Source organism: Gekko japonicus, unplaced genomic scaffold (genome assembly GCF_001447785.1).
Source record: "Gekko japonicus isolate JY-2015 unplaced genomic scaffold, Gekko_japonicus_V1.1 scaffold2595, whole genome shotgun sequence".
Lineage (NCBI taxonomy): Eukaryota > Metazoa > Chordata > Lepidosauria > Squamata > Gekkonidae > Gekko > Gekko japonicus.
In genome coordinates this window covers 99,013-113,332 of record NW_015165320.1, presented here as the reverse complement: position 1 = coordinate 113,332, position 14,320 = coordinate 99,013, and the positions used below count along the sequence as shown (strand labels likewise).

The 14,320-nt window shown below is 42.1% G+C and overlaps 1 protein-coding gene across 4 annotated transcripts in view; it reads right to left on the bottom strand.

The window, feature by feature from the left end:
• NPNT (nephronectin) overlaps positions 1-14,320 on the bottom strand; it is an 89,241-nt gene that overhangs the window by 36,409 nt on the left and 38,512 nt on the right. For all 4 annotated transcript variants that reach the window (XM_015410519.1, XM_015410521.1, XM_015410520.1 and 1 more), the window contains exon 3: positions 4,333-4,425. In XM_015410519.1, the coding sequence (XP_015266005.1) occupies positions 4,333-4,425 (93 nt within the window). The remainder of the gene's footprint in view (positions 1-4,332; positions 4,426-14,320) is intronic.

Sequence of the window (14,320 nt, the reverse complement as noted above, 5' to 3'; positions counted from 1 at the left end):
AGTAATGATGGACAGTGTTCCCTGCAAGAGAGTTTACTCACATTTCCCTTGCCATGCACATCTTTTGAGGAATACTGGGAGTATTCTAGGGTACCTGTGGGACAACACTCTCTCAAATCTTCTGCAATGTGCAGAATTTCCATGGCTGATGCACAGGGATGTGGTATACATCAACAGTCATGAAACAACACATTCTACCACTACACTCAGTCAAGGTGTCCTCAGGGCCAAGGGGCCTTCTGCTGTTGGAAGAGGCTCTTCTTCCAGTGGACCTTTTTCTCTCTCCAAAAAGCCTCATAAAAATCTAGAATATACATAATAGCTGCCAAAACAACAGAGCCAATAAAAATAAGTAACCAGAAAAATCGGAAGACCTACCTTCCAAACATTACTGGAACAAAAGGCTATACTACCAACCTCAGTAGCTGGTGGAAAGAGTAGAATAATTTGTACTGAAGTGGGTGAGGAATGGGTTAAGTGCCCCTCTTTTCTGCCTACTGATACTTCCATCTGCATTCCCCATATACCCATTATTTTTGAAACCATGAGAACAGAACAACACTGGGGCCCACCTGTTGAAAACCTAACTGCTGCTTCAATGAACATTTTGAAATTGTACTTTTCCAATCATGTGTTATTGTCTCCCTCCCCAAAAACCCTTCACTCTAAACCAGTTACCAGACTTGAGTTGTAGCAAAAGCAAGGGCAAATGCTACTCACTATAAAAATACATAATGGACTTTCTGTGTTCTAAAGCACGAACTGGATCATGAACTAAATTTTGTGACAATTTATGGCGGTCATTTTCCCAGAAAGCACTTCCCTGGGGGCAACTTCTTCAGGGGCCTGTAACTCAGGCACCTTCTTCAGGGAGCTGTAAACCCAGTCCTCACCAAACTTGGAAGGCAGGTAGAGGAAGGTCAGCTGCAGATCCTCTGCATGTTTGGTGTCTCTAGCATGCTTGGGGGCCATTCTACCGCCTCACAAACCTCATGAACTGCACTGGTTCGTTTAGCCCCTAAAAGTTCGTGACAGTTTTTTGGTTTGGAACCAGGCATACCACAAACAAAAACACATTTTCCCAGTTCGTGTCCATCCCTAACTAAAGTACAAAGTTATTGGACCTGAGCCTCACATTCAACTTGGTCTCCGATACTATATACATGATATCATATACCAGAACAATAAGACTGAACAAGGTCTTTTCAATTACTCCCACTGAACTAAGTTAGGTAAAGAATTGGAAGGTGAATTGATAGCAGGATCAATTGATTTTCAGCAATAATATAATTTCCAAAGCCTAACTTTGAGATTCCTGTATTTGGTCTGCAAGAAATGAAAGGAAACTGAAAAGTTAAATTTCCTGTCTAAAAAAATGGTATTTTCTTCCACTTTAAAAGAGCCCAAGCTTTGCTATGCAAACAAATGACAAATGGTAGCCTTATGGAATATGATAATTATCAATTCATTAAAAAGAAAAGTTTATTTGACCTTTTTGCCAGCAACAGAACTTTAATTGGCTGAAGGCAGCCTCTTCAAGCCTGGGAAACAACATTTGGATTCCAAGATGGAGCTGAATTACAAAGAAGCCAGCCAACAGAGATCAATGAAATCTACAGACATTATATATATATATATATATAATAATAATAATTTGTAGCAATGCAATATATTATAAGCCATTAGTCACATGAAGACTAGGGCTGCCATACTTCCAGAAAGACTCTACAGAAATTAATGGAAAATGTCATCACTAGCAGCAACTAATTGAACTGCTAAGTCCAAAAATGAATGACAATGGGATTTTTTTAAAAAAAACCACAGTGATGTCACCAGCATAGGACAGCTCTAGGAATTGCCAGAAATTATATGGATTCCTAGAAATATCCTTTGTAACTTCTGAGTTTTAGCTGCAAGTAACATCACCAATGCAAGAGAAGTGCTTGTTTGGGGAAGTTAAAAGGTGTGGTCCTTTTGCTCTAAATATTAGATCATCACCAGCTACTCCATTCATGATTTGGCCAGTCTGGGGTTTAAACAAATGAGACTGCTACTGGCACATGTAGCTTGAACCAGTATAGCAAGGCTAACTTGGATCAATTGTGGCATCTGAGAATGAGTTCCTGCATATTTTCCAACATGGGAAAGCTATGCATTACAGAAAAGACAAAGTCAACCCACAGTGGAAATGTAAGCTTTTGTCTTAGGTGTAATGTGAAGAGGCTCTAATTCTTATTGAAAACACAGACAATAACATTCAGTCAGGGAACTGCACGTGAGACTGAGCTGAAAACTGCAGTTCTCTTGTATTATTAATTATAATGGGCACCATTCACCAGGAAGCTGTCCCATATGAGACCCACTGAAATGAGAGCTGTGGGCAATTGTCACTGGAATGTTGAACATAGTATGAATTTCCGACACAAAAATTCCCGCCTTTATAAAACTTCATGATAATTCCTCAGACCTAATGCTGTTTCATAAAAGCCATAGAGCCCAAGGACACAGGAATACAGATTTGATTGCTTTACACAGACAATATTTTTGTGGTATGTAGTTCTGGAGAGAAAGAATGATCCCCTTCTCCTTTCAGTTTTCAACTGCCATCAAGAAAGATATCAGACAGAGAACACAAAACACCCAGATACCCCTTCATCATGCCTGGATCCTGCTCAGCTAAGAATGTCCCTGAGGGACATTTTTATTATATTTTAACGTGATATGTATTGGGGTTTTAAGTAAGCTGCTCTGGGGGGCAATTCTGGCTGAAAAGCAGGATAGAAATATAATAAATGTACAACTAAAACTCTAGCATAGAACACAGACTGTCACACAAGATGGTGCTGGTTGTGTGTGAATAAAGTAGGTAACAACATGAGGTAAAGAAAGGGTGAGAAACTGTGCCAAGGCGAGGGTGGGCTTATAGTCCACATAAGCCTATCAAGGAAGAATTAATATATCTAAACAGCCGAGCTTTAACCAGCATTTAGAAACCACCGTGCCACAAGAGGATTAACAAGTATCAGAGAGCACAGTTTCATAAAGCACCACCTTCCTCAAATTGTCAGATTCTCCTCAGCACTCACTTGCTTTTCCATAATAAGCTTAGGAAAGATTTATCACGGTTAACTAGAGAATGTGACTATGACTTGTTTAAGCACTTGGGAGAGTTCTGTGCTATATGAAATAATACTTTGGAGCTAAGTGAGTCAAAAAGGGCAAAAATGGCCACTGTTTTAAAAGAGACATTCTCATTTATACCATTACTGAATTGCGGCTCATTATAAAGTCAATAGGGAAGAAAATCTTTCAAAATAGCATAGCGTAGCTTTTTACATACACCTCAAAAATCCTTATTACCAACTCAGAATTAACATTTTGAAATTAAGTTCAGGCGAAACATCTCTAAAGGAGGCTGAACAGCTAGGAGGCTGAACAGCTAGATTCAAGTCCTGTTGCAATTTAGAGACCAACAAAATTTGGGGGGTATAAGCTTTTGAGAGTCAAAGCTCCCTTCATCAGATACCACTTTGACTCTCAAAAACTTACACCCCAAAGATCTTGCTGCTCTATAAGGTGCTACTGGATTCAAATCTAGGTGTTCTACTGAAGACCAGCACAGCTACCCTCTGAAACTAAAGCAGGCTGATCTCATATCTCCAACAACAGATTTACTTTTTAAATGATAATTTTCTATCAAGGATTGTGATGCAATCCCAATCGCTCCCAAACCTCTTTGAAAATAATGAAAGTTCTGTGCAGCATGGACGGCTTCAAAAGGGAATTAGATAAGCATATGGAGCAGAGGTCCATCAGTAGCTATTAGCCACAAGGTATAGATAGGGACTCTGGGGTAAGTGATGCTCTGTCATCTTGGTGCTTGGGGGGGGGGTCAACAGTGGGATGGCTTCTAATGTCCTGGCCCCACTGGTGGACCTCCTGATGGCACCTGGTATTTCTGGCCACTGTGTGATACAGAGTTTTGGACTGGATGGGCCTTTGGCCTGATCCAACATCGGCATCTCTTATGTTCTTATGTTCTTCTCATTCCATTCTGATGGCTATAGGGCAGCTAGCCAGAATAGAGGAACACAGATACCTCAATCGAACTATATGCTGATCTTGAGCATTACCAAGCCATTTGGCCAAAAGGGGAATGGCAAACTCAACAACCAGCCTTGCCTCTGCTTGTTCAGCACACAGCTTGATAGGTAGCCCAGAGAAGCCATGTCTCCGATTAGGAGGACCAAACTGCTGCTAGAAAATTTGAAATATACTTGAACAATAGTACAAAGAAACTTGCTTTTGAATACTGAGTTTTGGTCTTCTTACCTTGATTGCATGTTTTTCCACTGTATCCTGGTTGACACTTGCATTTGTTTGGTCCAATACATTCCCCATGTTTACATCCAGGTTGGCATACAGCTGTGAATACAAAAAAAGCAGACTATCAGTTTTCTGGTCTTATTAAAATACACATAATAGTAGATTCTGACCATGCATTTTACATGTTGCGCAGTAAGGGGAAGGTAATTGGGGCAGAGAAGTGATGAGGGAAGGAATGCTTTATCCCTTCCCTGCTACCACGTTTCTGATACAATTCCCCCTCACCCAGCTATTTTCCCCCATGTGATGTCCCAGACATTGTTAAAATACAATAAAAAGGTTTACGTAACCTTTTTGGCCTTAAGGAAAAAGTTATGATTTATGATTGAAAAATGCAAAAGATAAATTATCAGGATTAACTGAATCTAACATCTGATAGTGATTGTCCTAAGCCACTACTAGGTTCCATCAAAATGAGGATATAGAAAATAAGTTTCCTTAAAGAGTCATAATATCAAAGTGTGAGTGTTATTTTATTACAGGAGAAATATTTGGAGGGAAAGCAATTTTTTGCTTCATGGAATAAACTTATTTGTGTGTGTGTGTGTGTGTTTCATGTAAAGCATTAGCTTCCTTCATAGCTTCAAATCAAATTTTTATTTTTTTCCTCCTACCAAAACTTCCCTTTCTACATATTGACTTAATTCACCTTGTGGTTCCCATGACCCAGGACAGATCCATCATTTGTGGGATCATTTATGAGAAAGAACTTATGCTTGCATTTAACCCCAGCAGACCAAACAAAAAAAGTAATGACATTTTGCAAACCTCCAGAAAATGTCTGAAAACTTGCATTTTCCAGAAAAACAGAATTAGTTCATGAGAAAAGGGATGGGGGCAGGGAAAATGATGTTCAATAGTGTGCCAAGGGCAGGGTGGGGGTGCGGTCCACCCAGGCGCAGCATGAGGAAGGCCCTTGAAGGGGGCCCTTGAAGCCAGCGTCATGCTGCGTCCAATCAAACGTCGTTCCTTTCATTTTGAAAGTACCGCTCTGGCTGAAGCCACTAGGGGCGCAGGGAAGTCTGAGCCTAGCAAAAAGTACTCTAGGATTGGCTACACTTCCCTTTCTCCAAGAGTGCAGCAAAGTTGCTTGACAGATCCTACAATCAAGCCAGCAGGCTGACAGCTGCTACAGTAATTGCCATCCTGCAGGTCATTTTCTCCAATAGTCTAGCCTTTCCGTCCTCCTTTCCGATCTTGCCAAAGGTTTTGTGGCAAGATAAAACAACCTTTTCCTCTCTTAATTTCTCTCCATCTTTTCCACACATTTCTCATTCATTTCTGTATCTCTTCACCTAATTTTTCTGTGCCCCCCTTTGTTTTCACTACTTGGTCTCAAGACCTCCTCATGCCTATCCTACTTGGTGACTGAATGTATTTAAGAGCAATGTATTTGTATTTGAATGTATTTGTTAATATTATGAACAGAAGGCACTGGTTTTGATGGGCTTCCAACCCCACCCCCAAACTGTGATTCTGTGCTTGACATCAGCAGGCATTGCCACAATGGCCCTGGGTTCTTCTGGGTACTCTGTGATTACACTGGTACTGCTGGGTACTCTGTACATTGCACTGGTTCTGATGGTGTTGCTTTAATCCATCCCCTTCAGTTTCTACTGCAGAGATTATCTGGTTTGACTTTAGTCCTTTGGAAACAATGGAGGATTGGGACACATTCTTGGGGGGGGGGTGTTTCTTAACATCCAGTCTGGTGAAACTTGAGATCACTATTTTGTGGTGCTTTGACTAGTTAGTAGAAAGGCAGGCTCCTAGCTCTCAAAAATGCCTTGTAAATGTTTGGGATGGTCAGATCTTGGGCTTCAAAATGAAGAACAGAAGCCCTCACAAGTGCCTGCTCAGAACACAAGTGGTATGATGGATTTTTTTTTTGCCATCAAGTCACAGCTGACTTATGGTGACCCTGTAGGATTTTCAAGGCAAGAGATGTTGGATGGTGGTTTTCCATTGCCTACCTCCATGTCAGCCCTGCTTAGCTTCTGAGATCTGACAAGATCAGGCTCTCCAGGGCTAGGCTGAGAGTAATGTGACTGACCCGAGGTCACCCAGCAAGCGTCCATAGCACAAGTGGGGATTCGAAACTTGACTTCCCAGATCCTAGTCCAACACTAAGCGCTACACCACGCTGGCTGTTGTGATGGAACAGTGTGTTGGAATTTGAATTTTTTTACAGGCATGATTATATATATATAAAGTTAAATAAAAGAATTTTTCACTGGCTGAGTTTCTTCTCTGGCCACTGAAACAATTCTTTTCTGGCCACTGAAACAAAGTTTGTTTGTTTGTTAATATCTTCAATTTATAGCCCACCCTCTCCTGTATAGCAAGGCTCAGGGAGGGTAAGAAAAAAATGACGTTAAACCTTTAATAGACATTTAAAACAACTCTAAAATTTACAGTAATCGATAAGATGGAACATAAAGAGAGCACAAATAGTGCCTCATTTTCTGGCAGTAAGGGGGGGGGAGAGAAAAAAGATGGAAAAGGAAAGGGAAAAGGAGGAAGTCAGCCTAGCTAGAGATCATCGCTGTCCTCAGCCATAGGTCTGGCGGAATATCTCCATCTTACAGGTCCTGCGGAATTGCATCAAATCCCACATGTCCCAGATCTCGCTCAGTAGAGAGTTCCACCAGTTCTGCTCAAGGACAGCCAAACACTCTTCAGGCCAGGGATCACCAGTAGATTGTTATCAGTTGAGCACAGTGTACTTTGGGGGATAGACCAGTGGCACCTTTAAGACCAAACTTTGTTCTGCTGCTTCAGACCCATACAGCTACCCATCTGAATCTAATTTCTGGCCATTATTTATTTATTTATTTATTTATTTTATTCAATTTATACCCCGCCCTCCCCGCTACGCGGGCTCAGGGCGACTTACAAGGGCATACGCCAATATAAAACATATTTAAAACCAGTTTAAAACCATCACTATACAAATAAACGTTACAACCAATTATTAACAAAGTGCTCTAGATGTTATTTCACAGATGGCGTGTTTCACTGCTCTATTGCTGTTCGTACTCTCTGTGTGCATTATTATTATTCATTTTATTTCATCGTTACTAGTGAAAATAATTTTGTCATATAGAGGAGGAGCCCTGACCTGGATAGCCCTAGCCTAGATTGATCTTGTCAGAAGCTAAGCAGGGGCAACGCAGAGGCAGGCAATGGCAAACCACCTCCGAGCGCCTCTTGCCTTGAAAACCTCATGGGGTTCACCATAAGTCAGCTGTGACTGGGCAACAAAAAAAAGAGGAGGCACCAAATGGGCCAGGTATGCCATTGATGCTGCTTATAGGTTTACACAAATCAGGAAATCCCTCCCCAATCCAGATTACTAGCGAAAACACTTCCGCTGCAACATATGTTTGACTGTGATGACTGGAAAGGTTTCCTATCAACTTCGTTGTCTCTTGACTCTTTTCTCCTCTCTCCCAGTCTCAATTCCGTTTGTATTCTCTAAACCAAACTTTCAGGTGCAAAAAGAATGACAATTACTGTCATCAGTTTTCCTACTTGGAATGTATGACACTTTTTCATCTTATTTTTTTTTGTTAGTTAATAAATGAATACACATCTCTAGTTAGTACGGCAATTAACTAATCAGTAGAGCTAGTAAGGGATTCAAGGATTTTTAGTTGACTGTCTGCCTTTTAACATGGAACAAAGTTTGAGTCCAGTTACACCTTTAAGACCAACAAAGTTTAATTCTGGAGATAAGTTTTTGTGTGCATGCACACTTCTTCAGATACATTAAAATAAGACTTCCTCAACCATTTCATATAGGTAGAAAGAGGGCGGGAGGGTAGTTGCCAGGAAGGGCTAATTAGAGTCAAGATGCATAAGTAAGCGAGCGATAAATATAGCTTAAGATTGAATTAAAGCAGCTGGTAAAATCTGTGAATAGTAGCAAACTAGCATACAAATAAAAGAGTTAACAAACAGATGTGAGAAGTAGGTTTGAGTCCAGTGGCACCTTTAGGACCAACAAAATTTAATTCTGGGTATAAGAGAGAACTGAGTGACTTAGCATGTGCAGATGCTTACATGTGCATCTTGACTCTAACTAGTCCTTCCTGGCAACTATCCTCCCCACCCCCCACCTATAGGTAAGGCTTGAGGAAGTCTTATTCCAATGTACATGAAGAAGTGTGCATGCACACGAAAGCATATAGCCAGAATTAAACTTTGTTGGTCTTAAAGGTGCCATTGGACTCAAACTTTGCTGTATTGCTTCAGACCAACACGGCCACCCACCTGAATCTGCCTTTTAACATATTAGAGATATTTAATTAAATTTGCATATTAGCCAAACTTCATTATAGCTGCAGCTTGAGACACTAAATACAGGGTTGCCAACAGGCCTGGAGAAAACATCCTGTCCCTTTAATAAATGCTTAATTGGATGTTATTTACCAGATGATGTGATTTACTTCCACACCATGAAAAGCTTCAGCAGCCCATTTCCACACATTAAGGTTCTATCAAAGGGACAGGATATTCTTTTCTCCAGGTCTGTTGACAACCCCAACTGAAGGAAGTGTTAAAACAGCTATTTTTAAATGAAACTGTAAGTCACAATGCACACCACACCTGAACTAAAAAAAGTGTCTCCTTAATTCAGACTAATTAAAATGTGTGCTCATAAATTAAAAACTGACATGAACAAATTAATTAATCTGTTGATTAAACCAATTAAAGTGTGAAGCCCTTCTGAACAGCAATTGACCCTCACTACATATAAAATCTGCGAATTGGTATATTGTCACAAAATGTTGTGCTGGTATGGTTCAAGATGCACCACTTCCAATAAAAGCAAGGGTTCCCTGCAAATGTAATGCAGTTCAGCCCCACAATGAAAACTTCCATCGTGGTTGCATAGCAGTGCAGGCCTGAGTGTGCACAGATGTGTGAGGCCATTCATCATATACCCATCACAATAATAATATGCCTGTAAAACCTTAGACTTTATTTGTCTCCAGACTCATCCTGTGTGTTCATGCCACAGGAGCAGATGTTATATGAAGAAACCTGCCTTGGCATTCAGCATCATCTGGGCTGAAATTACTGCATGGATGCAATCCTAAAGACACTTTTTTGGGAGTAGTTGGGGAATTACTGCTGAGCAGACCTGTTTAGGATCATTGCCCAAGTCACCATCTCTAATCATTCATGTTGTTGTTTTTCTTTCTTGTTTCGGACTGCCAGTTTTCTAAAGCAAAAGGCAATGGTTGAGTTCACAAAGCTATGATACTGTGGAAGTGGGCTGTTCCTTCCAACTAAGAGGATTTATAACAATCCTCGTTAGGATAACTAGGAATTGAAATCTTTATTACTAAATCCAACACAAACCCAAATGCAATCTCATAAAACATCTGCTTTTCTCAAGAAACACATTTCCATTATCTGGCAAGTTGTTAATATCCTTTCCACCAAGCTCCAGTGTGGGCAGCTGGCCTTTAATCTTTAAGCAGCTGGATATGTAGAACTTTCTTTACTCACGTGTTCTGGAATGACAGTGCCAAATGTTATGAACATGGTTCCATAACTAACAGAGAGATTAGAAGCACCAGAGAACTAAACGTATAGCCCGTTTAAATAAAGCAAGTATTGGGTTTCCAAAGAGATTTTCACTTACCCACAGGGCCATGGCATTAGATTAGAATTGCATGCAAACAATCAGCATGAATAACACATTGCAATTTTTAGAAATGGCCTTTAATTGTGTGTGTGTGTATATATATATATAATTGCTACACTTGCACGCATACACAGAAACAAGACTTAGTGCTTTAAATACCTACACTTCTGTGTAATAGAAAATAAATACTATACATTGATACTGTATGACAAAAAATCCTAGCAGTTCGAAAGCAAGAAATTGCAAGTAGATAAATAGGGACCACTTCGGTGGGAAGGTAACAGCGTTCCGTGCGCCTTGGTGTTTAGTCATGCCGGCCACATGACCACGGAAACGTCTTTGGACAGCGCTGGCTCTTCGGCTTTGAAACGGAGATGAGCACCGCAACCCTAGAGTCGGATTCGACTGGCTTTCGAGCAAGGGAACCTTTACCTTTACCTATCAATGTGTTATTCTGCCGGCAGAAGCTGGAAGAAGATTCCTTATGCTGAAGGAAGGCTTCAAACTCAGATCTGTGGAGTGGTAAGACCCATTCTACTGTATTAGAATATCTCCAAAACACTTAATGAATCACTCATCTAATGAATCCTGAGGCAAAGATTCATCTTGCATATCAGTATGCAGTGAGCTGGATGAAGTGGGCTCTGAGACACCATCTTGGAAGCATTCACTTGTCTTTGCCCATGAGAGTTTGGGCAACACACATCTCCTCACTTGGTTGGCTATGATTGCCAACCTTCAGGTGGAGCCTGGAAATCTCCTGTTATTACAGCTGATCTCCAAACAAGAAGATCACTTCCCCTGGATAAAATGGCTCCTTTGGAGGATGAACTCTATGGCAAACCCTGCCCTCCCCAGGTTCCATTGCCAGATCTCCAGGGATTTTCTAACCCAGAGTTGGCAAACCTACCATCGGCCAATATATACAGGACTCTGCTATCCCATGGTATCATCCTGGAGAAGTATAAAAATGCACTGGAATTCCCTACAGCTGACAGTAGAAAGATATTTCAGAGGCATCTCCACTACCCAGAAATCTTAATTACATGCTTGGGCAAAGAGACCAACAGAGCCCTGGCAGAGCACAGTACATATTGTGTGTGTGGGAGGTGATATTAAATGGGCTGTCCCTCAGCCTCAAGGAGGAAGCCCGTCGACTTCTTTGGGAACAGATCAAGAAAATATTTAGATTATCTGTTTGAGAACAAAGAATAGTGTCTCCAATTTTAATTCAGAAAAAACAGCAACAATGCAACAGGATCAAACATTTGGGAAATGCTGGTCTCAAGCTATAATTATCCAATGTTCTGCCAGTGTTCACTTCACTCATCAACATGTCCAACTGTTCCTGCAAATCTCTGCCATAACTTTCTGTAGCTTCCTGTTCCACCTGCAGCTCCTCCTGCTGTATCAGATGCTGTTATTTGGAGAGGGAGTCCCCAGACTTTGGGGGCATCTCTTAGATAGGAGGCTGTGAGAGAAGGGGGGGTTCAGGAGCCCCAGTGCTAAGCAGTCCCTCATGTGCTTCTGCTAGAAAGGTGCGTGTGTGTATGTTTTAAAATGGACTTGCACAGAACAAACAAAATTAGCACCTCTCACGAACAGGACAAATGGACAAAGAAAGATAAAGCCGTTTTGGCTTGTATGTCAAAGCACACCTTGTTCATCATAATCATTTTAAACAACCCATTAACCATTTAGCTGTATGCTTTGATAGTTACAGTCTAATCATCCATGATAACTGCAACATCACTGAACTTTCAAGTTTCGGTTCAGGAAGGGGATTAAAGGGCAACCCTCTGCCTCTTTACTCAGAAGTTCCATAAATTCAGTGGTCCTTACTTTCAAGTAAGTGCGCATAGGATTGCAGCCCTAGGCTAAGGTAGTTTCAGGTGGGAAGCCATGTTGGTCTGCAGTAGAAGAGCAAGATTTGAGTCCCGTAGCACCTTAGAGACCAACAAGATTTCCAGGGCATAAGCTTTCAGGAGTCAAAGCTGCCTTTCTGAGACAGGCTAGGGTAGTTTGCATGAATTTCAAGTGACAAAGTTGGGCCCTGAGAAAAGCACCAGTTTGTAAACACAATACATTATTGACATTCTAACTGGATAAAGCAAATTGTGTGGGGTTTAAAAACTAATCCAAAATTATTACATGCTAAACCCACGTGAATACTTACATGTGGAAATGTAGAAATAAGGCCTACATTTGTTATTAAATCTGTAGCTAGAAAGGAACCCTTTGCTACAAACAGCTCCCTCATGAGTTGGTTTCTGTCATTTGGCAGTTATATCAGTTATCAGAAAGTGGGGAGGGGGGGAATAGTTGCTGGCTGCTCCATTAAACCCTATGGAGACTGGTCCCCATAGGGTATACTGGAGAATTGATCCGGGGGTATCGGGGGAGCTGATTTTTTAGTTAGAGGCACCAAATTTTCAGCATTGCTGCTGGTGCCTCTCCTTAAAACCTCCCCAAGTTTCATAAAGATTGGACCAGGGTTCCAATTCTATAACCCCCAAAAGAGGTGCCCCATCCTCCATTATTTCCAGTGGAGAGAAACCATCTAAAAGGAAGACAGTCCCTTTTATTTATTTATTTTATTTTATTTCACTTATACCCTGCCCTCCCCGCAAGCGGGCTCAGGGCGGCTTACATAGGCACAACTGTGCAATAAAATACAACAGGATTAAAACAGTTAAGGCACCAAGTGCAATAAAAATAGGACAAGTTAAAACAATTAAAACAAAAACTCTCATCTTGCAGGATACATTAGGAACTAAAATACTCACTCCCTATTGTATATTGCGGTGGGATCAAAGAGACGGGATGTCATGGGCCAAGATGTTCCAGGTGGCCAGTCAGCCCAACCTGGCAGTCCTGCTCTGCAGTTACTTGGAGGTGGTGGCAACGACGGCTCCCACTCAAAAGCCTGGCAGAAGAGCTCCATCTTGCAGGCCCTGCGGAACTGTAAGAGGTCCTGCGGGGCCCTGATCTCCTCCAGGAGCTCATTCCACCAGGTAGGAGCTGCCACCGAGAAAGACCTGGCTCTTGTGGCAGCGAGCCTGGCCTCTTTAGGACCCGGGGTCACTAGGCGGTGTTGTGACCCCGACCGAAGTGCTCTTTGAGGCCTGTATGGGGAAAGGCAGTCCCTCAGGTATGCCGGACCCTGGCCATATAGGGCTTTAAAGGTAAGCACCGGCACTCTGAAGCGAATCCGGAACGCTATAGGCAGCCAGTGAAGCGCTTTTAGCACAGGTTAGATGTGATCCCATTTAGGGACACCCATCAACAACCTGGCCGCCGCATTCTGCACCAGCTGCAGCCTCCAAATTTGCGACAAAGGCAGCCCCATGTAGAGAGTGTTGCAGTAGTCTACATGCGATGGCAGCTCACCTAGAACTCACTTTGGAGTTCCCTCTCCTGGAGCCTCCCTCCCCTCTCCTGAACCCTCCTGGTAAGTCCCCTGCCTACTTGTCGGCCTCACCCGGCAACCCTATTTGGAAAAGACTGTTTCCTGAGGCCCTTGGAAGGATGTAGGCAGTCAGAGTGGACTATGCTGGGCATTTTTGACCAAATAACAGATCTTCATACTATCAAATATATGCACAAGACCCAAAATCCAGTTGCTCCCTGAATAAGGGGAGGGAGCACAGTTCAGATGTTTTCAGAGCTTGGGATGCTGGTGGATAACTATATGTAACCGAAGCCCTACTTCATGTCATTGGGTCCATGTCACTGAGGTCCTGTCTCTGCCTGAAACCCTGGACAGCCACTTTCAGTCAGAACACTCAGTCATGAGCTAAATAGTGTTGGGGTTTGACCTCTGTTCAGTGGACCAGTCTGTCCAACGGAAGGGTAATGTGTCTTATTGTATGGGCCTTAATTGTTGGGAATGGATCCAAGAGCCATGGGGCTTGGAAAAGGCAAGTTCCCCATCTAGTTGGAGGGAGGGGGCAGACTGTGTATAGGGTTGCCAGCAGTTTTCCCTCTAAGATGAGTTATAAGCCAGCTCACAGTTTTTTAGCCTCCAGCTCACATATTTTTGTCTAAGCTCAGGAAGGACAGCTCTCGAGCAAACTAACTTATGCAGTAGCCAGATCACTTGCTCACAACTTTAATGCCAGTAGCTCACAAAGTAGAATTTTTGCTCACAAGACTCCATAGCTTAGAGGGGACATTGGTTGCCAGCTCTGGGTTGGCAGATTTTGGTGGTGGAGCCTGGGGAGGATGAGGTTTGGGGAGGGAGCTCAGTAATAATAATAATAATAATAATAATAA